Here is a 21,552-nt window from a genome sequence, read left to right as displayed (position 1 = left end):
CACATTAAAATGAAGACTCCACTCATATCAGTAACTTTATAAAAGCCGTTTTATTCTACATGGAGTGGGTCCGCACATGGGGGCTGCCATGTTAGAATCACATGACCAGCCGAATACTACTCCCTTAATCTCAGTAACCATCCTGTTATTGACACTTTCACTCACTGATTAAAGTAATCATGGATGATTGTGAATACTACATTTGTACAATGGCATCTGAAACTGAAAACTTTTGATTTTAAATTATGCTGCATCCAAGCCGCTAAGTCCAAGATGACACAAAGACAAACGTTACTGAGTGCCCCTTTAAAGCATCACATAGTGACAGAGAGCATGTAAAAACCATGAAACAATAAAGAAAAGTGTTCTGTAGTGTGTTTCGAAAATACCAATCCTATTTTCTTGACAATATTATGCTGTTTACAGACATAGACAGTCCCCTTTGTTATTTTATGGTGAAGTGTCTCAGTCTCAATCCAAGTTTAATACGAAGAGACAACTACACTAACCTGCAAGGGCAAAACTCAGTAACTAAAATTTTTTTCAAAATTTATTTATAACTGAAATCAGGTTTCTTTAGACTACGGTCTGACCAATGCCGTGAGTTTGTGCCGGGGCTATACATTTGTCAGACAGATTGCAGACGAAGTGTGTGTTAGTGAAAACATTTAATCCTTTTTGCAATTCCATTTTGATGACAGTAATGGTTGAGAAATTACACACTTTAACATTAATTGGTCGATTAAGAGTTTGACTCTTAAATGATTTTATTCACGTCACAAATAAAGAAACAGTATTTTACATTTTACAAATAATAAACAGACAGTGCATTTAATATATCCTTTTAGTGTTCAGCTAAAAGCTGAATCAGATAAAGCCACTTTATATCAGTAGAAAGTGCACCAGTTGCTGCTGTCACTGGGTGTCAGCCCCCCTGTGATCAGGAGAATGAGGTCCACAAACCACCAGATGCCAAGACCCCCCAGAGTAAGCAGCTTTCCCACTGCAGTCCCAGTATGTCCAAGACAGAACCGATCAACCCCGAAACATCCCAGGAAAAATGAGTAAAGTAGGGTGGTAATGAAGTAGTGTCCGGTGTATCTTAAATATAAAAAAGGAGGACATTTAACATAAATAAACTGTATAGCATATAGCAAACAAGCAATAGAGCTGCATTAAACAAATTGGTGACAATTAGAATAAATTATGGGAAGGGTTTTTTTTAAGTATATGTAAAGCTTATGAAGTGATACAGCTGTATTAACAGATGGTCAGTTATCTTAGGACTTACAGTGGCAAGAAAAAATTACCTTCATTTATCTTCATCTAAGTTACAATAATGAACAAACACAATCTGTTTTAACTAATAACACATAAATTATTGTTTTGTTCTTGTACATATTGAATACATAACTCAAACATTCACAGTGTAGGTTGGAAAAAGTATGCAAACCCCTGGGCTAATAACATCAACAAAAGCTAATTAGAGTCAGGAGTTGGCAATCTAGGCATCCAATTAATGAAACGAGATTGGAGGTGTGGGTTTGAGCTACTTTGACTTATAAAAAGTAGGGATGCTCCGATCGATCGGCCACTGATCGTATCAGCTGATATTCACATCTTATGACTCGATCTGTAATTTGGCCGATCGCATATACCGATCGCTCATGTCGCAAAACACGCATGGCTCCTTTAAGACATCAGCAGCACTGTCACAGCATCACGGAGTGTGAGGAATACTGGCATAGTGTTGTAAGACAAAAACTTGACACGGCAGTTAAGAACGATGCAGTGGGAAAGGTATGGAGAATATTAAAAGTTTGTGTACTGTACTGTTAATGTGGCGTTTCACATGTGACACGGCAAAGGGAAGACAGCACAAGCTATGAAATAGTCCTTATTATCATTCATAGCGGCAGCTTCTCATCTCCGCCGGGCACAGGCATCTCAGTGATAAAGCGAGTTACAAAATGTGGTGTAATTCAAACATCTTTATTAACTATCTCCCGATTAAATGTAATTAACAATCCGCTTTCCTTTCATTTCATCTCTTGCCTTCATAAGAGAGTGCATGTTCCCCTCATTAAAGTTCAAGCAGCAGCAAGTGAAAAATTAACTATTAATACAATCATCCAACTAAATGAAAAGGAGGGAAGGAATTGATAAATATAAAAAAATGTTTACACAATATTAAGATACCATAATATAATGTATTAAATATAATGCAAAAATACATAAGAAATAAAATAATGAGGAATAATAATTATATGAAACAATGAATCAATTAAGTTTAATTGCACCTATGAGTTATCAGTTTGCACCCCCCCTCCCCCATATACTGCTGCAGAAGCAACCACTGGGCATGAACACACTGCAAACCGAATCCTCCATTCATCTGCATTTAAATAGCAGAATGTTCTTCTCTCAATGGAGACATTTACACTGCATAGATTGTTTTAAAAAGATAATAATGATAATTGCAAGGATTCATAACTGTGAATGTTAATCTGCCTCAGTACTATCTATAAAAGCATTTTTAAACTCCAGTCAACTTCCAGTAATAATAAACGACTGTGATTGGCCCATCCTGGCCAGCGCTGGGAAAAGTTACAGGTACCACGTGTCAACGACAAGACTGAGGGATGGTGATAGGCTGTCCAAGCTCCAAATGCACCACACAAGTCATCCTTAACTCTTGTGCCTTATATATATCAATTCTTCTGAAGCCATTCGATAGTGTTTTTTGAGGGAACGATCGAAATATCAAGTGTTAATTCATCGTTTCCCCATTTGAATCTGGCGCGCGAGACATCTTTGTTTACATTAGCGCAGCTAAGAGCGCACCTGACACTGCTACATGCATTATGCAGTTCACACTGCGGTGCATGCCAAAAGTTTAAACAAAGAAGGAGAAAAAGCAGAGATGTAGATATTGCGCACATTGGTTCTTGCGTATATTGTCACTATTTTTGCTAAATGTGTGAAAGTGATTTGAGAACGGGTCAGTCTTCCGCGCCCCCCTTACGATACCTTTGCGCCCTTCTTAACATTGTGTGTGTCTAATCCGCAGCTAGCAGAAATGCTTGGTTGAGGTTACTGCTGGAGGATCGACTAGTTAAGCACTGTGAATGTTTAATTGTTTGTGTTGCTAGGTTCAGCACACTGTGTTTGTCTATACATGTGACTTTGATGAAGATGAGATCACATTTTATGAATAATTACTTCAGAAAATCAGCTATTTCCAAAGGCTTCACATACTTTTTCTTGCCAACGTATACAATATTTGCATTGTGCATTTGTCCAATATTCAAGAATGTTTCAGGCTCAGTGATAGGGCTCCAAAATACTCAAGAATTTGACTGCCCTCTTGTGGTAACAAAATAAAAACTAATCTCTTGTCTGAAAAGGTAGAGGTCAAACTACAGCAAACACTGTGTAACTGACTATAATTATAAATTGATTATTATTTTATAATTATAAATGAATTACCATTAGCATGTGCGTGAATGATCAGTAAAACATATCATGTTCTGTTTCACTTACTTAATACATGGCTCATTGCCTCTGAGAAACTCCCTGGGTCCAGCACACTCAATGCCATCTAGCGCTGTGCACAACACCAGGGTATGGTTCACATCTTTGTATACTTGACCTCCAAACTACAACAAAACGCAAGTTGTGAGTTACTAGATAAGCATAGACTGAATGAAAAAGTGTTTCAAAGCATAATTTGGTACTGAACCTGCATTTATGACCATGTCTATTCGGTGGACTGTAACTTAGCTTTCCCAAAAACAAAAAGGGTTTAATCTCTTTACCCTCACACATCCATAGCCCAATTCCTGAAAGGCAGAGACATTTCCCCCGTGATCAACTGGATCTTGACAGAATATGAATTCCTCTGGTCTAAAAAAATAAAAAATATAATAATCTCACAAATTATCTTAAAACACCATGTCTGTACCAAATACTTCACAGGGGACACCGGGGCTAGTTGTCACACAGGGAAGTTGTCAAAACGGCTTTAACTCAGTAACAATAAGATTTGGAGACAAAAGTCTAATTGTGCAAATGTGTGCTTTCTCTAGCAGAGGGTCTGTGTGTTGGTTTCAAACAATTCTAAGGTTGTCATATTTTCAATTTTTTCCCATGAAAATCAGGTTTAAATTTATACATTGTATCAAATCTAATATTAACAACATTTTTATATTTTTAAGATAAGATATATTTTTATTTTCCATTTGTTGTTTAATAAATCGTTTCATGCCTCATAACTGTTTTAATTTTGCAATTTTGCTGAAAAGCCTATGTTTAATGGTGTGTTCCATTTTGACAACTTATAGTGTGACAACATGCCCTATTTGGGGCAAGTTGTCATAAAAGGCCAACATGTGTGGATTGAACTGAAGTATATATTTTTTTTCTGGCCAACTGACAATAAAAAATAAATATACTCTGAGAAATACTGCAGTTACAGTACTGCAAAGTGTAACAACTAGCCCCGGTCACTCCCTACTAAGCGAAAACTCAGTTAACCCTAAAACAGGCAACGTGCACCACAAGATACATACTCTTTAGTTTCTTATGGGGGTATTAGAGAGTTTCTCACCCAGTCTTGTTATCATTTATCATAGTTGGGTCTGTTTCGAGTATGTGGGTCACATGACTTGGTTCCCTCTCGAGGGACTCGAGCTGCGTAATCGCTATGGGGACACGTCCTGAGGTCTAAAGCCCTTATACAAATCACAATATACAATTTATTGACTGATGGCACTTAGCGACGCCACCAGGGAGCAACATCTCAAGCTCCATAAAGGCGCTCACTTTGCACCATCATGTCATATTTTCTGTTATTCAGTGCACGATTCTGTCTAAGCCCGTGTTTGTTCCAACGACTCCCGTTGAAGCGAGGTTCTTTGTCCTCCCTTTTGAGTGGAGATCATGGTAAGGATGTTGTTTATACAGCATAAATTTTAGAGCAATTTAATGTAGAACCTTTTTTACTAAACATTACAGGGGTCCGATGGGGACAGCTGCGCTTTTCAAGGCTCGCAATTTCTCACCACGAGGCATTATCCCCACCTGTTCTAGTTCCACAGCCTCCAAATTTGTAGCTCCATGTGCGGTAGCCGTTTGGAGATTTTCGGCTCTTTGTCTGAGAAGTTGGAGTGCAAAAGGACAGCGGTTTCTTCGTCGTGTTTGTAGCACTCCCCCTGAGTGAAAGCAGGACCATGGCTCGGCAGCCATTTTCTGACGATCAAAGCATGCAAAAGAGTTACCATGCGTGCCTTGAGCCGTCGCTATTAAAAAACGCTGTATAGAGAATGAGTCGTCGGAAGGTAAGGAATAAATTTGCCCCATGTCCTTATTGTCTTTTTCTGTGTCATTCTGGGAGAATGCACATGAATAACACAATGGAATAACTTTCTCTGTCTCCCATCCCCATTCGAAGTGCACTGCTTGTGGCGTAGGGGATCATGCAGGGACCAGTAAACCCGGCCACAGAGCAAGGGGGCTGGAATAAGATAATATTCCCCAGCGGAGTGATGGCAAACCAACGTGCGGAGTGTTTCGTCTGTGCCACTATTCTTTCGGGATTCTATCAGGAGATGCAAGGTATTTTAACTCGCTTTCTTTATCTTTCGCCTGCTCATGGACCACGCGGGCATTTTGGCAAGACAAAAGCACTGCTATCTCTACTCGATTTTTCGGTAGCAGCACGGATGTCGCCCTTTTCAGTCAGCTGTTGGATCTACACATGATGGTTTTGCAGTCCAACTAAGCGCATCGCTTAAAGAAATACTCCGAGCTAATATCGGCGCCGTTTGGAATTTCCCTTGTTTATCCCCCCGCGGCTCGCGCTGGGGAACGAGTTGGTCAAGGTGATGCTTTTGTTCTGCAAGGATGTTTCACACTATCCGGGTACTACACGTTGTTCCCCCATTATATGCTGGGACCGGTTTAGTGTCTTACCCATTTTTTTTTTTTCAGTCAATTAATTTAGCTCAGTTTCCCCCCGAAAATTACACTGGTGAACAAGCATTGAATATTTTCAGCTTGAGTTTTGCCTATGCGTCCATGACTAAGAGTCTCGGGGCACACGTATTATAACTCAATGTACGATAAAAATAGATCTATACACGAGCCTATGGGCTTGCTGTGTCACGAAGTATGAGCCTCCTTTCAGTGAGTGACATTGGACTGTATAAATGTATCCGTTTCTCTCCTATCTGCCCTTCGGTCAATATCGAAATGAGTTTGCTGCTGTACACGCTTCGTACATCCGACAACCAGAATCTGGTTCAGTTTTCCCCCGTAGCTTGCCGGGGAGTGAAAAAAAAAAACTGCTTCCCAAATTCAGCCTCTGTCTCCATGACCAAGGGTCTCGAAATATGCGTAACAGAATTCGATGTTCATCAAGGCACAAGTGTACGCAAAGGCACACAGTGAACATAAGCACCACACGTTGTACCCCCATAAGAATGCAGGGGCCGTTGTGCAAGCCTGCTTGATTCTCAATTCTCCTCACGTTTGCATTCCTCCCCATTTCTATGCTAGGGAAGATGGTTTATCTGGCGTCCTCTGCTGTAAATACATTCAGAGTGGCCGGCCCTTATAATTGCTTGATTTAATTTGGCCTCTGTGTCCATGGCCAAAGGTTATGAGACATGCATAACAGAATTTGATGTACACAAAATACACAGTGAGCATAAGCACCACACGTTGTCCCCCCCATACTGAATGCTGGGGCCGTTGGGTGAGCCTGCTTGTTTTCTCAATCCCCCTCATGATTGCATTCTTCCCCGTTTCTATGCTAGGGAAGATTATTTATTTGGTGTCCTCTGCTGTAAATACATTCAGAGTGGCCGGCCTTTATAATTGCCTGATCTAATTCGGCCTCTGTCTCCATAACCAAGGATTTTGAGACATGCATAAAATAATTTGACGTGCACAAAACAATCATTTCCCCAATGTGCATACATTTTCCCTGTTCAGAATACCAGGGAAAGGTTTATTCTATCAGCATCCCATTTTTCATGCCTGAATACAATAAAGGCAAAACATTATCAAATCCTCCTCAACCAGCCTCGGTATTAAGGAGCAAAGATCCCCTCCTTTGTGCCACTGGTTCAGGGGCAGCTGCCAAAAAGTCAAGCGTGCCATCTAGTGGTTACAAGTCATGCTGCAGACAAAGGCCATGGATTAATCCCTCTGTCTGCCCGTCTGTCAGCTTGGCAGCAGCTGAAGGGCATTTAGAACTGGGTACTTCAAACGATAAAGCACAGTGGCTTGCATCCCATTCTGGGTTTGAGATGCTTGAATTCCAAGCTAATGAAATATCAATTCAGAATGAAAACACAAAAGCAAATAATGTCAAGTGCAGCCGAGGGACTGGTTTGTGACAAAAGATTTGAAGGATGCTTCTATCCATATTCAGATTGCGCCAAAACACAGCTGCTTTCGGGGGCAAAGCGTATAAATTTTGCGTCCTTCCGTTTGGAATTGCACTATCACCATGCACTTTCACAAAATGCATGGATGCAGTTTTGACACCCTTGAGACTTTAGGGCATCCGTGTTTTGAATTATCTCGATGATTGGTTGGTGCTAGCCCACTCAGAGACTCTGGCTGCCCAATGTCAAGAGGTCATTCTCAGCCATCTGAGCAATCTAGGGCTGTGTGTACACCTAGACAAGAGTCTCTTGTTGCCAGGAGACAGACTAGGGGTGGAGCTGGATTCGCAGACGATGCAGGCGCAGCTGTCTCCAGCTCGCATTCTGTCATTTCGCTGGTGTCTAGCGATGTTCAAAGTGGGACATGTTCTCCCTGCGAGTGACTATAGTGGCTGGGCAAGCGCTTATTAATGGAGTCTCTGTCTGTGGACATTCTCTTGTCTCTTGTTTTATGCGTGGCGTACGAAGTCTTAGACCTTTTCGTCCTGTCTGCATTCCCTTAAGGGATTTATCTGTTGCTTTTGAGGCGATCTCAGGAGCCCCGATTGAGCCCCTGGCAACAGTTGCTGATAAGTTTCTGACCTTAAGAACGGCCCTGCTGGTGGCATTGGCATCGTTTAAGAGGGTTGGTGATTTACATGCTCTGTCGGTCAATCCCTTATTTATGGATTTTGCGCCTGGGTATTCAAGGGTGGTGTTAAGACCTTGCTTGGGCTATTTGCCCAATGTCATGTCTACATCCTTTCACACGCAGACTATTAATTTTCAGGCTTTCTGTCCTCCCCCATTTGAGTTGGAGCATGAAAGGTTACATATGCTTTGCCCAGTTAGTGGTAATCTTGCCATACTCTCTAGTAGCTGAATAGGCTCGTGCTTTCCTGCAGTAAATCTGACATGATGGCGCAAAGCAAGCGCCTTTATGGAGCTCGTGACTTAGCTCCCTGGTGGCGTCACCAGGCGCCATCAGCCAATAAATTGGCGTGATTGTATAAGGGCTTCAAACCACGTGACACTCAGGGCGTGTCCCCATAGCGATTACGCAGCGTCTTGTCCCTCTCAGGGAACCAGGTTTATGCTTCACGTAACCGAGACGTTTTCTGTGATTGTTAAGTTAAACTGACCTAAAACCAACATGGCCACCCATGGTGCAGGACATGCTGACTTTGTGATATTAATATATAATTAATTCTTACTTTTTCAATAATAGAAGTATAAAGACAAATTGGAGCAGGACTTTGCGAATATGAACACCAAACAGGCTTTTCAGCGAGTCAGGTCTCTTACTGGACAAGCCGTTAAACAGACTATTTCTGTATTAGATCCCACCACCTTTGCTGTTAATCTTAATAATTTTTATGCCCGTTTTGATACCTCTGATTTTTCAGCAGAGTGTGATAGTTTGCATTCTTTTCCTTCTCAAGAGTTGGATTATGAGTCCCTTCTAACTTAGCAGGATGTCTATTTCCAGCTTATTAGGTGTAAACCGAATAAGGCTCCCGGGCCAGATGGAATTCCAGGTCGGGTCTTGAAAAACTGCGCCCTGAAATTAACCCCCATTCTTCATTCTCTTTTCCTTCGATCACTTCGTACTTCAACAATACCGGTCATATGGAAAACATCAGTTGTTATTCTTGTTCCCAAAAAAACTCAACAGAGTTAAATCACTACAGGCCGGTATTGTTAACCTCTATCATAATTAAATACTTTGAGAAAATGGTTCAAAACATTATGCTTCCATATGTTTTACCATTTTGGACTGTCTCCAATTTGCATATAAGCAGAAGAGAGGTACAGAGGATGCAGTGGCTTGTCTCTTGCACTGTCTACTTCAACACCTGGATATCCCTGGAAATTATGCCAGACTTCTTTTTATTGACTTTAGCTCCACCTTGAATTCAATTCAGCGTCATCAGGTCATAAAGCAATTACAGTGTCTGCAAGTTCCATCACCACTAGTATATTGGATTTATAATTTCCTTTCTAATAGACCACAAGTGGTAAAGGTGGACAATGCATTATCGCTCATTATTGTTCTCAACACTGGTGCCCCTCAGGGGTGTGTACTTCGCCCATTTCTTTATATTCTCTATACAAATGACTGTCAGAGTCCAGTTGCCACCACTCATTACTTTAAATATGCAGATGATACTGCCATTCTTGCACTGTTTAATAAGGACAATGATTCTTTTTTGGACTATCAACTCACTATAGCATATTTTAGTACATGGTGTGATGATTACTTTCTCCACCTTAATATCTCAAAGACTAAGGAACTTGTTTTTAGCTCTACCAAAACACTGATCCATCATTCCAGTATTATCATTAACGGAGAGATGGTTGAAAGGGTGGAGCATTTAAGATATCTTGGCATTACATTGGATAAACATCTCAACTTCAATCAGCACACTCTAGGTATTTACAAGTGCTGTCAACAGAGACTTACAGTTATTCGTAAACTTAAACATCTGTCTGTTCAGCCTAGTCGTCGTCTTCTTCTGTATCTAAGTATTAATGAGCCAGTTCTTATGTATGGTGCCATTTGTTTCTTTCATATGCTAACACTTACAAATAAGAACAAACTCTTAAAGATAACTAATTTAGCGAGAAAAATTATTGGTATTCCTACCCCTAATTTATCGGACTGTGTCATTTCATATACGCTCCGGAAGGCACATAAAATTTTAAATGATCCAGACCATCCACTTTATCAGTATTTCATCCTCCTTCCTTCTGGCCGCAGGTATACAGTTATGCTCAAAAGTTTGCATACCCTTGGAGAATTGGAAATATATGTACCATTTTTAAAGAAAACATGAGTGAGCGGGGAAAACACATTTCTTTTATTTCTTATGGGATTCATATTCAACTGTAAGTTATAAAAGAATGGCACAATCATAAAACAAAACATGGTAACAAAGAAAAAAATGAAATGACCCCTGTTCAAAAGTCTGCACACCCTTAGTTCTTAATACTGTGTATTGCCCCCTTTAGCATCAATGATAGCGTGCAGTCTTTTGTAATAGTTGTCTATGAGGCCCCAAATCCTTGCAGGTGGTATAGCTGCCCATTCATCTTGGCAAAATTCCTCCAGGTCAGGCAAAGTCTTTGGTCGTCTTTTTTAAATCTTTTCATTTTTCATTCTAAATCAGCATACTGCTGATATACCTAGCAACATCATTGCTGTTGATTTTATGGTCATTAATTTTAATTAGTTTTATAATCACTTTATGTTGATTAATGACAAATTAATGTTTGCAATGTTTCTATTGTTTTATGCACTTAAAATTAACTTGATGTCTCAAGTGTTATGAATAATAAACTTTGGCCATGCACTGTCATTGCTGTTAGATATAATGGTTACTGTATGTTAATTCATGTAATGTTTAATTTCACTTTTTAAAAATGTCATAAGGAGCTCTTTTTGTGAGGCTCTTTTTTTGTAATAAAGAATGGAATACATTTTCTAATTGTACTTTATTGTTAAAATGATACATGGTTGTCCTACTCAAATGCATGTGACATCAAATAAAATAGAATTAGGTTGGAAGTAATCCAAAAGTATTCAGATTAGATTTACCTTACTAGGGAAACGTATCCTGGGAGATACAACTCATAAAATCCAGAATATATCAAATATATCAAAAATTCCTTTGGATATGTTTGTCCAAATGATATAAAAATTGACATGAAATTATTTTTTGCTGATAATTTTCCACTCTTGCCTGTTTTAGGGTTACACTCGGCGCTGTTTACATAAAACAGGTTACATGCTTCAGCAAATGGGGACGTTTACTTACAGGTACCGACAAAGGACGACTGGTGATGGAGGGCTGTATTCATATTGCTCCGTATGATTTGATGTTTCGGTCGGTATAACACTCTCCGTCACATTTTCTTCGGGTTGTTCGCTAAACAGGATTGATTTGCTGGTCGTCACTCTGTTTCCGGGTGGCTCGGTTGAGTTTTGAGAATGAATCCCATCCAGACACTGTAAAAGCAGCACTGTGAGGAGCAACAAGAACTGCCCGCATAGTAAAATATAACTGACCGAAATCTGCGGCATAGCAATAATCTTTTGATATTTCTGCACAGCAGTGAGGCAGAACGGCTAAATGAACTTCCAGCTAATGCAGGAGATAGCTGCTACCGAGCGCTGGTTTTAGAGTTAAATATGTAAATGCAAGTCGACATATTACTGGTGTTTTTGCTCGATGAAGTGCATTCTACGTTACGCATTGAGACCGAAAAAATACCATATTACACAAACGAAAAGCGGAGCTTTTCAGAAAACCATTTAGGTGGCGCATTGCAATGACGTCATTTTCACCAGAGCGTACGTCACTTGGGCTGTGTCTTGTTTGGAAGGCAGAGTCCTCCGGTGGTCGCGTTTGTCGGCCGTATTCGTCATCGAGGCTGTCTCGTTTCAGAAAAGTGAGTAGGACACTTCGAATGCGACCTTCTTTCACGTGAATTCGGAGGATGCATGAGGTGTATCCTTCGTGGGAACTCACAACCCACAATTCTTTGCTTCAACGGAAATGTCTAAAAACAATAATGCCAATTTGCCCGTAAATATGATGTTCAAACGCAAGGAATGTTAATTCTCAAGTTGAAGTACCTCAGTAGATGGGTGCAGGGTATATAATATGTATAATTATATTAATATATAATTAAAATAAAGTATTAGGCTAAAATTACGCCTGTAAAATCTATTTTCTTTTCTCTTTACATCATTATAACGCTCCTAAAATGTACCTCATACATTCCCTTCCAAAGGGAATTTGTTACCCTCTCACTCAAAGTGCTGGCGCATGTTAAAGTGTGGCGTGCTGTCATAGCAACCATGTTACGTTCCTCCGTTTGTCCTACAAAGGCCGTCTCGTTTGAACGAGACTTGTTTAAAGGAGGACACTCGGTATACTGCAGCCTTCAAAGGACGCATCCTACCAAGCACGCAGCCTTCGAAACAAGACACAGCTATAATATTCATTTTTAAGCCTCATTCAAAGCAGCTTTACAGAAATATATTGTTTTCTGAATCCTGTGTAATCATTCATCTCAATAACTATAATGATAAGAAACTTGTGTATTACGTTATGTTATTATAAAACCCCCCTCCCCACCAAACGCCAATCTTATTGCTTCATCATGAGTTACTTATTTAAGGGCTACCTCTTGTGGTGAAATTAAGCTGTGTAATTGTGTTGCATCGAGCAGATTGAAAATGAACGAAAGTTTCTTATTAAACAAGAATTTATGTCAGATATACCAGTAAAAAAACAGCTAACTTTACACTTAAAGTAAGTTTATAATAGTTATTAACTGATACATCTTAAAAAGGCTGGTCAGTTTGATTGATTAGTTAACAAAATTAGTTAACATAAACTAAGAATGAACAATAATTTTAAAGCATTTACTAATCTTTTTCAGTGTGAGTTACAACATATACTAATACATTTTTTAAATCAAAAGTTGTATTAGTTAACAATAGTTAATGCACTATGCAGGGGCGGATTATGACTAGTAAGGGCCCCGGGGCCAATTTTCTTTTAGGGCTTAAAGTGTGGGGCTCAAAAATAGTGGTCATTTGGTCATTGTTTGGGAAATTCTGTTTGGAACGACCCTACCACTTGGCTACCATTATCATTCTTCCCTCGATAAGCCCTGCAAAGGCATCATTTAAGCCAATTCAAAGTGTCCAAAAATCCCCTAGACTACATTACATTGACAGAATGTTTAAATGAGCTATGAGTCTTTTTTGGAATGTTCATAATTTCAAACTTCAGCTCTCAAAATTTACACAGAAGCCTTTAATCTATTGTAAGATGCTCTCTTTTTTCTTTTTCTATTTTTTTTCTTTCTTTCTTTCTTACTGTTAAACCTGTAAAAATGTCTAACTTCAAGCATTTAAAACTAATAAGAGGGCTGAGGGCCCTCATAGTCACAGGGACCTGTTAAGGGGGCCTTGCTTAAGCTCTGAGGCCCACATATTTAAGCATATATTCGTTTTTTGTTCCTCCCAATTTGGAATGCCCAATTCCCACTACTTAGTAGGTCCTTGTGGTGGCGCGGTTACTCACCTCAGTCCAGGTGGCGGAGGACAAGTCTCAGTTGCCTCCGCTTCTGAGACAGTCAATCTGCGCATCTTATCACGTGGCTCATTGTGCATGACACCGCGGAGACTCCCAGCTTGTGGAGGCTCATGCTATTCTCCGCGATCCACACACAACTTACCACGTGCCCCACTGAGAGTGAGAACCACTAATTGCAACCACGAGGAGGTTACCCCATGTGACTTTACCCTCCCTAGCAACCAGGCCAATTTGGTTGCTTAGGAGACCTGACTGGAGCCACTCAGCACGCCCTGGGATTCAAACTCGTGACTCCAGGGGTGGTAGTCAGTGTTAATACTCGCTAAGCTACCCAGGCCCATTTAAGCACATATAAACATTGGTTTTCAAGGTTGATGGGACGCAAGAACTTGCAGTCCAGGGCCCCCCCGGGCCACTGGTAGTCAAGGCCCCTGGGCACTGGCCCCATTGGCCTGGTCCATAATTCACCTATGGCACTATGAACTAACATGAACTAACAATGAACAATTGTATTTTTATTAACTAACATTAATAAAAATTAATAAATGCTGTAAAAAAATATTTTAGTTCATGATACCTAATGCATTAACTAATGTTAACGAATGGAACCTTATTGTAAAGTGTTACCACTGATCCTAATACAAATTGGCCATGTTAGCAAATCTTGAGAAATAGGATTTATTATTATTATTATCATTATTATTAATAATAATAATAATAGTGATAATAAAAATAACACTATGTAACAATTATTTTTATTTTTTTACCTGGTAGTAAGTTATTTCCTAATTGCTTATTCCCCACAAACTTTGCTTTTGTGACCAGGACAGTGATATTTTGAAATGTACCTATTTCCAATGAGAAAACGGGCGAATTTGTGTCTTTTTGTTCAAATAAAGTCAGAAAAAAACAACATATGAATCCAAATTAACATGTATTTATACTAAAGTAATATTCAAAGCTGTGCTGCTCCATAGTGGTAATAAGTACCCATCTTTTCCCCTGGCTCACTCGGTGCACCTCAAAGAGGATTACAACAGCATCAAGACCTTGCTGGACGCCTTGAAGTATGATGAGTATGGCTGGGAGGTCATAGGAGACTTCAAAATGGTGGCATTCCTGATGGGTCTCCAAGGCAGTTTTACCAAGTTTCCCTGCTATCTTTGCCTTTGGGACAGCAGGGACACCAAGGTGCACTACCACAGGCGGGACTGGCCACAGCAGACCGAGTTCTCTGTGGGGAGGAACAACGTCAAGTGGGAGCCACTTTTGGACCCCTAGAAGGTGCTGATGCCACCACTGCACTTCAAATTGGGCCTTATGAAACAATTTGTCAGAGCTCTAGATAAGGAGTCGGCAGCCTTCAGGTACCTTCAAGACTTCTTCACTAAGCTGTCTGAGGCAAAGGTCAAAGCTGGTGTCTTCGTCGGACCACAGATAAAGAAGGATTTTGTATTCATATGTTGTTTTTTTCTGACTTTATTTAAACGAAAAGACACAAATTCACCCGTTGTCTCATTGGAAATAGGTAAATTTCTAAATATCACTGTCCTGATCACAAAAGCAAAGTTTGTGGGGAATAAAAGCTATTTTCTATACTTCTGAGGCATAAGCAATTAGGAAATAACACTTACTACCCTGGAACAAAAACTGAGTTATATAGTGTAATTAGCTGACTAGAATAATTTAATAAATGCCATTATAAAAACAAAGTGTTTGAGCATACCATCAACCATAGTAGAACAATTGTTTTGGAGGACTGTTAGATTTATTATACTTAAATATTATATAATATATTAATAATATATGTTATTATTACTTATATATTTATATATTATTCAAATTTAGGTAGGACTACATACACTTAAAATACTATTTAAAGATTAATGCATTTCAATTTATTTAATTAAAAATTTAACTGTTCAATTTAATGGAATTTTGTAATGAAATTAAAATGCATAAATAAAAAAATAAAAAATAGGCAAAAAATGTTTGTGTAATAACTTAAATAAGATGTAGATTAGTTACATGATTAGGCTAACTATCTACAAACAATGCTGAAATAAATTAATGTGTACCAAATTGTAAACATTAAAAAAAATAATAATTAAAATAAATGAAGGATAGAAAAAAAACATGGAGAAATTGTATAAAATGTATTATTCATTTAATGGTTGTTCTGCAACTCTTTTGCAAATTTTATTCATTGTTCACACCTTTACAAAGCAGATACAGATTAATGAATAAATAGTATATATTAATTTTTAATCCAGATCTTTGACTGATACATACCATAGATTTACAATGCACATCATCACCGCTTAATTTTGTTTTTTTACATGTTGAATATGTTTCTGTCCCTGTACAGACTCTACAGATCCCGACACAGTGTGTTTTGATCATGATCATGTTGTGATGTAACCACAGGTGATCCAGGAGTTGCAGTAACAGCATGCTTGTTTTTATCAGTTTCATAATCTGATATAAATACTGAGGTTTGTGACAGTTTTCGGCCATGCGCCCACATTGGTAGAGGGTAGGGTCTGCATTGAGGTCGGTAGCTCACATTGAGAAAATTAGGACGGTGAACCTGGTATGATACCCCAGAGGAGGTGGAAGAAGGTGTGGTCATGTAATTCTGTGGATAAGGTAAGATACTTCCATGTGCCCAAACAAGCACACCCTGTAAAAAGGTCAAGCAGATCAAATAATTAATTTTAATTAATTTTCTTGTTATAATTTACATGTATGTTAAGGGCAATAAAACAACACCACATTTTAGTTTGCGCTGATATGGCCAAATAGGCTTTCATTTAAAAGCCAGGTCTAAAACTAAGGCTAGCATTGAGCCCAACATATTGTTCCACATTTAAGGCACTCAGTATCTAAACCAAATAACAGTGAAGAACAGTGACGAGTGCTTCCTACCTGAGAGGTTATTCTATGCTTCTGAAAGCTTGGTGATAAATCTGGCATACCAATGAGTCCTTGTTGTGAGGATGAGACTCCAGAGGTGTAACCTTGGCCCTCCCCTTCCTTTGACTTTCTGAATAGCCAAGGACCTGTTGCTTCAGATGCCAAAAGTGGTACGGTTCGAGCATAATTAAACTGACATAAATTTGACAAGAAATGTGGTGGCATACGCAGAGAATTAATTAGGCCTGGTGTTGGGACGTAATAGTGCTGAGTGAGCAAACCCTTAGTCTCATCTGCTTTAAACTTGTGTTGTTGTCCATTTCTGTTTTCAAATGGTTCATTTTCAGTACCCTCCTCACCAAGCTTTTCCCTGCTATTGATTTCTACATTCCTATCTTTATGTTTCTCCACTTTTGATTCATTCTTTGGTTCGTGTACTGTTGTTGAGATTTCTCTGGAACATTGGTCATTCGTGGAAACTGAGTTCTTGGCATCTCCATTCCTCTCCTTTTCTTCTCCATCTTCATCAAGGTTACTCTCATTAGCATCTGTAAAGTACATATCTCATAAGTTTGTTAGGAAAAGTAACATTAAAATTTATAAGAGGACAAAAAAGAACAAAAGAGATGATGATGAAAAAGCATACTTCTAAAAAACATAAATAATAATATTTAGTTAAAACTTGTTTACAATGAAACACCTGTTGAGGTTGATGTCACGACATTGGGTTCTTGAAGTAAGTAATTCGAGGAGCTTTGGTCCGCCAATAGAATTCTTTTTTTCGGTTCCAAATCTTCACAGCACTGATTCAACATTTGTTTCCTAAATATCGGGAAATGCTCATGTCAGTGGGCATTACATGAAATCTCTTAAGACCTATGTTTAGGAACTTTGGAAGAGAAAACACATTTGACAAAAATGTTTCTGACCTTTTCTCTCGTCTCCCATTCCCAGTATCACGGAATCCTTTCGCAAACGGATTATTATCGATTTTCAGCTGAGTTATCTGTCATTCAAAAAAATAAAAAATAAAATAAATAAATAATATATATACTACCGGTCAAAATTTTGAAACACTTACTCATTCTTTATTATAATTTTTTTCACATTTTAGAATAATAGTAAAGTCATTAAAATTATGGAATAACATAAATGGAACTATGGGAATTATGTAGTGACTAAACAAAATCCAAAATAAATAATAAAAACTGTGTTATATATTTTAGCATCTTCAAAGTAGTCACCCTTTGCCTAGATTTTGCAGACATGTACTCTTGACATTTTCTCAACCAACTTCTTGAGGTATCACCTTGGGATTCTCTTTAAACAGTATTGAAGGAGTTCCCAGCTATATGCTGGGCACTTATTGGCTGCTTTTCTTTATTATTTGGTCCAAGTCATCAATTTCAAAACCTTTTTTTTTTCTAATTAAATTTTAGATTTATAATTAAATAAATTAATATGGTGGCACAATTATATTTTTGTCTACAAAACTAATTTCTAACATTTAAGCATACGCCTTCAAATCAAAAGATTTTTAAGATCATGGGAAACATTTCGGTCAAGTGTTTCAAAACTTTTGACCAGTAGTGTGTATATATATATATATATATATATATATATATATATATATATATATATATATAATCTTACATGTTGTATGAACATTTCTTATGTGTTGGGAATTGTTTAAATTTTTAGTAGGCAACTGTAGGCTTATGTGCTTTGAGTTTGATCAGCTTCTTAATAGGCTAATGACTTTTAAACACATCCTTCCCATTTTTCTGAAATATCCAACAACTGATATAGGTCACATATATATATATATATATATAGATAGATAGATAGATAGATAGATAGAGGTCAGTTGGTTAGAAACATTAGCAATTTCTTGTTTCCCCCCACACGTAGCCTATTCATTTTTCCATTCAGATAAATTGGGGATTCACCAGTGTAACATTTAAATCGATAAGTTTGCTCACCTTTTCATTTTGGTATGCTGTCACAGCGATGAATTCTGTCTCTGGAAACACGTAGGTTTTGAATGTACTGTAAGGAAGTTTGAGGACGTCATTGGCTCGAACAATATGAAACCTCGGCTGATATTTATGCATGGAGTTTAAAATTGTCTGCAAATCCACAGCAAAAATAATAAGAAACCATAATTAATTTTCGTTTTTATTTAATAAATTCTTGTTAACAGAATTAAGGCCATTTCTCATTATGATACGGATTCATATAGGTTATAAAATACTTCTAAATACTAAAAACACACAAATGAACAACTGGACTTTAATGCAACTGAAAGTGTCTTTTAAAAGTGGCTACTTGTTGAAAGGTCGACCATAAATCATGAATCACGTATACGACATTAAACCACTCACAAATCCATGTTTGTCAGATATATTGTTCGTCAGTTTCAGTTTATGAAAGGTCACAATTTTGGACATCCATTGCTCCCCGGTTGCAGGACTGTCTGGATGGACGTACATTCGCTTTGGCATTTCTGGGTCGGCCTTGCCAGCCACCATCCAGCGGGAGTTGTGAAACTTGTATCTGTAGTCATCAGCCGCGACTATATCCATTAGCAGCATGTACCTCGCGTTTCTGTCAAATCCGCTGCAGCGCACTTTGAATGCTGGAAACATTCGCCTCAAAGAAGCAAAACTATTTTTTTAATACTGTCACCACAAGGAATAAATACATATGCACATTATACAAGAAAGTGTGAAGGAAGTTTTGGCTGAATGTGTAAAGGCGCGTTTTCATAAGACTGGCGCGCTCTCGCGCATTTCAAAATAACAATTGCAATTGTAACACAGTCCTCGAATAGCCTAGTCTAGTCTAGTTCTTACCTTCCAGACTTTGTTATGACCATCTCCGTGCCGCTTTTGTGAAACTGGCCCCACAGTTCCTTGCCTTCCAGGTGAACGACGGGGTCAACCTCAGTTGCCAGTTGGGAATCTCTAGCCTCCACAGGGAGGTGAGCAGGAGACGCCGTTTCTCTGAGTGCCAAACGAATGGGGTTAGGGACCACGTTCGCAAACTGTTGCTTCCCGTATCCAACCGGGAAAAACTGAGACTGCTGTCCAAGCATCGAACTGATTGTGAAGTCAGAGGGACCGGCCGGTAAAAAGTGGTGATGCATTCTCTCAACTTGCGCAGCAGTCTACCTGTGAAGTTATTTTATAATGAAAACAATGATCACTCCATGCCCACACTGTATGCAATAATTCTATTCAGTACTGTCTTCGGCATTCGTCCCTATTGCAGTAGCTAAATCATGCTACTTTTAGTGTGCAAGGAGTTGTTACTCGACCACACGACACTTGGCATTTTAACCTCCTCACCACGTTGTCAGTTTTTGAGTCAGTCACCCATTTTTATGGTTGTATTTCTTTGTCCTGTTGAGTGTTAAAAACTCAACTGCAGAGTCAGTTGAGGTTGTTTTATTGGGTCTCTTGCGCAAAGATGAACCCTGAGGACCTTATGCTATACTCGCCGGATTTCCAGACAGCATGATGGTTTGTGGTCGGTACGGGTGAGTATGTTTGAAGTCTGGGGTTTCTGATTGGCTCAGTGGACACATCTAAACCAATTGTGTTTCATAAAGGCGTGGTAGGCTACATTGATTTTTCTAAGAAACAACTGCAACAAACTGATTTCATACAAACTAAGCATCAGCTGTCCAGATTTTAGTGTCGCTTTTGTTGTGCATAAAGTGAGTAAAGAATATATTCACATAACCTTCACAGGTAACACTTTACAACAAGGTTTCATTTGTTGACGTTAATGCATTAGGTATCATGAACAAACAATTAACAATATCGTTTTTTACAAAATGTATTAATCTTAGTTCATGTTAAAAATACAATTTCATAGTGCATTAACTAATGTTAACTTATACAACTTTTGATTTTAAAAATGTATTAGTATATGTTGAAGTTAACATTAACTCAGATTAATAAATGCTGTAAAAGTATTGTTCATTGTTAGTTCATGTTAACTAATGAAATAAATGGAACCTTATTGTAAAGTGTTAAGCATTCACAAAACCTAAGTAAAAACTTAAACTATTAAAAACTATGAAAATGAACTTCACAAAAAAAAAACTGACATTTATCATCAATGTTCTTTTGTGTTAAGGTAAAAACAAAACACAGTTTGTAATGATAATATATTAAAACAAAATTCCTCAAAAAAATGAAACTGACACTTTTTTATAAAGCATTTTTAGGTATCTAATTAATGAATCAGTATGTTTCAGAACTTTGATCAGCCTCCTAAAATGACCTCAGTAATCTATGATTATTCTGATATTATTAATATCACATATAATGACAAAACGGTCTGAAGAAAAGACATACAAAATACTGTATATAGACTTAACTGATGCTCTTTTTAGGACTGTCACATTAAATTACCCCTCCCACTCACCTCCCACAAGTCCACCCATAATCAATCTTACATTGGTTTTCTAAATGCTTGATGCAAAAGCACCACACAGCACAACCGTACTCTCTTTAACCCGGTAAAAGAAAGCTGTATAGGCTTTCTCTTGCAGATATTTCAAGCAGAACCTTCTTGTCAAATAATAGTACTTTTTTCAATTCATTTTTATTATTTGTATGGCACTTTTCAAAAAATACATAATGTTTCAAAGATTTACAGAAAATCATACTGTGATGTCTATAATGTCTTTAAAGTGAATGGTGGCCTGTACCTTTAAGCTAAAAAAAAAAAAAAAAAAAAAAAAAAGCAAAGGCAGCATAAAAGTAATCCCTAAGACTCCAGTTGTTTAATTCATGTCTTCAGAAGTGATATAAGTATGGGTGAGAATCAAATCAATATTTAAGTCATTTTTTACTATCAATCTCCACTTTCACTTCCACAGTCTTCTTCTTTTGTTTTTGGTGATTCGCAATCTTCATGCATATCGCCACCTACTGGGCAGGGAGGAGATTTTAAAGATGAAAAAGGCTTAAATATTGATCTGTTTCTCGCACACACCTATCATATCGCTTCTGAAGATATGGATTTAACCACTGGAGTCTTATGGATTACTTTTTGCCTTTGTGTGCTTTTTGGAC

The 21,552-nt window shown here is 38.2% G+C and overlaps 2 protein-coding genes across 2 annotated transcripts; both read right to left on the bottom strand.

Moving 5' to 3' along the window:
* Nucleotides 1-594: 594 nt before the first annotated feature.
* tm2d2 (TM2 domain containing 2) lies at nucleotides 595-11,798 on the bottom strand. The gene is made up of 4 exons (XM_051676080.1): nucleotides 11,252-11,798; nucleotides 3,819-3,906; nucleotides 3,544-3,659; nucleotides 595-1,101 (listed from the first exon to the last, which is right to left on the bottom strand). Exons 1-4 carry the CDS (start codon nucleotides 11,515-11,517, stop codon nucleotides 888-890), a joined length of 684 nt encoding a protein of 227 aa, XP_051532040.1. The 5' UTR covers nucleotides 11,518-11,798; the 3' UTR covers nucleotides 595-887.
* Nucleotides 11,799-15,917: 4,119 nt separating this feature from the next.
* Nucleotides 15,918-19,610, bottom strand: tbx3b (T-box transcription factor 3b). The gene is made up of 7 exons (XM_051658001.1): nucleotides 19,318-19,610; nucleotides 18,847-19,114; nucleotides 18,445-18,591; nucleotides 17,392-17,468; nucleotides 17,163-17,284; nucleotides 16,475-17,010; nucleotides 15,918-16,229 (listed from the first exon to the last, which is right to left on the bottom strand). Exons 1-7 carry the CDS (start codon nucleotides 19,608-19,610, stop codon nucleotides 15,918-15,920), a joined length of 1,755 nt encoding a protein of 584 aa, XP_051513961.1.
* Between the last annotated feature and the right edge of the window lie 1,942 nt (nucleotides 19,611-21,552).

This window comes from Myxocyprinus asiaticus, chromosome 3, assembly GCF_019703515.2.
Source record: "Myxocyprinus asiaticus isolate MX2 ecotype Aquarium Trade chromosome 3, UBuf_Myxa_2, whole genome shotgun sequence".
In the NCBI taxonomy this organism is placed as follows: Eukaryota; Metazoa; Chordata; class Actinopteri; order Cypriniformes; family Catostomidae; genus Myxocyprinus; species Myxocyprinus asiaticus.
Note: the sequence above shows the minus strand (reverse complement) of the source record. Positions and strands in the feature narration are given on the sequence as shown.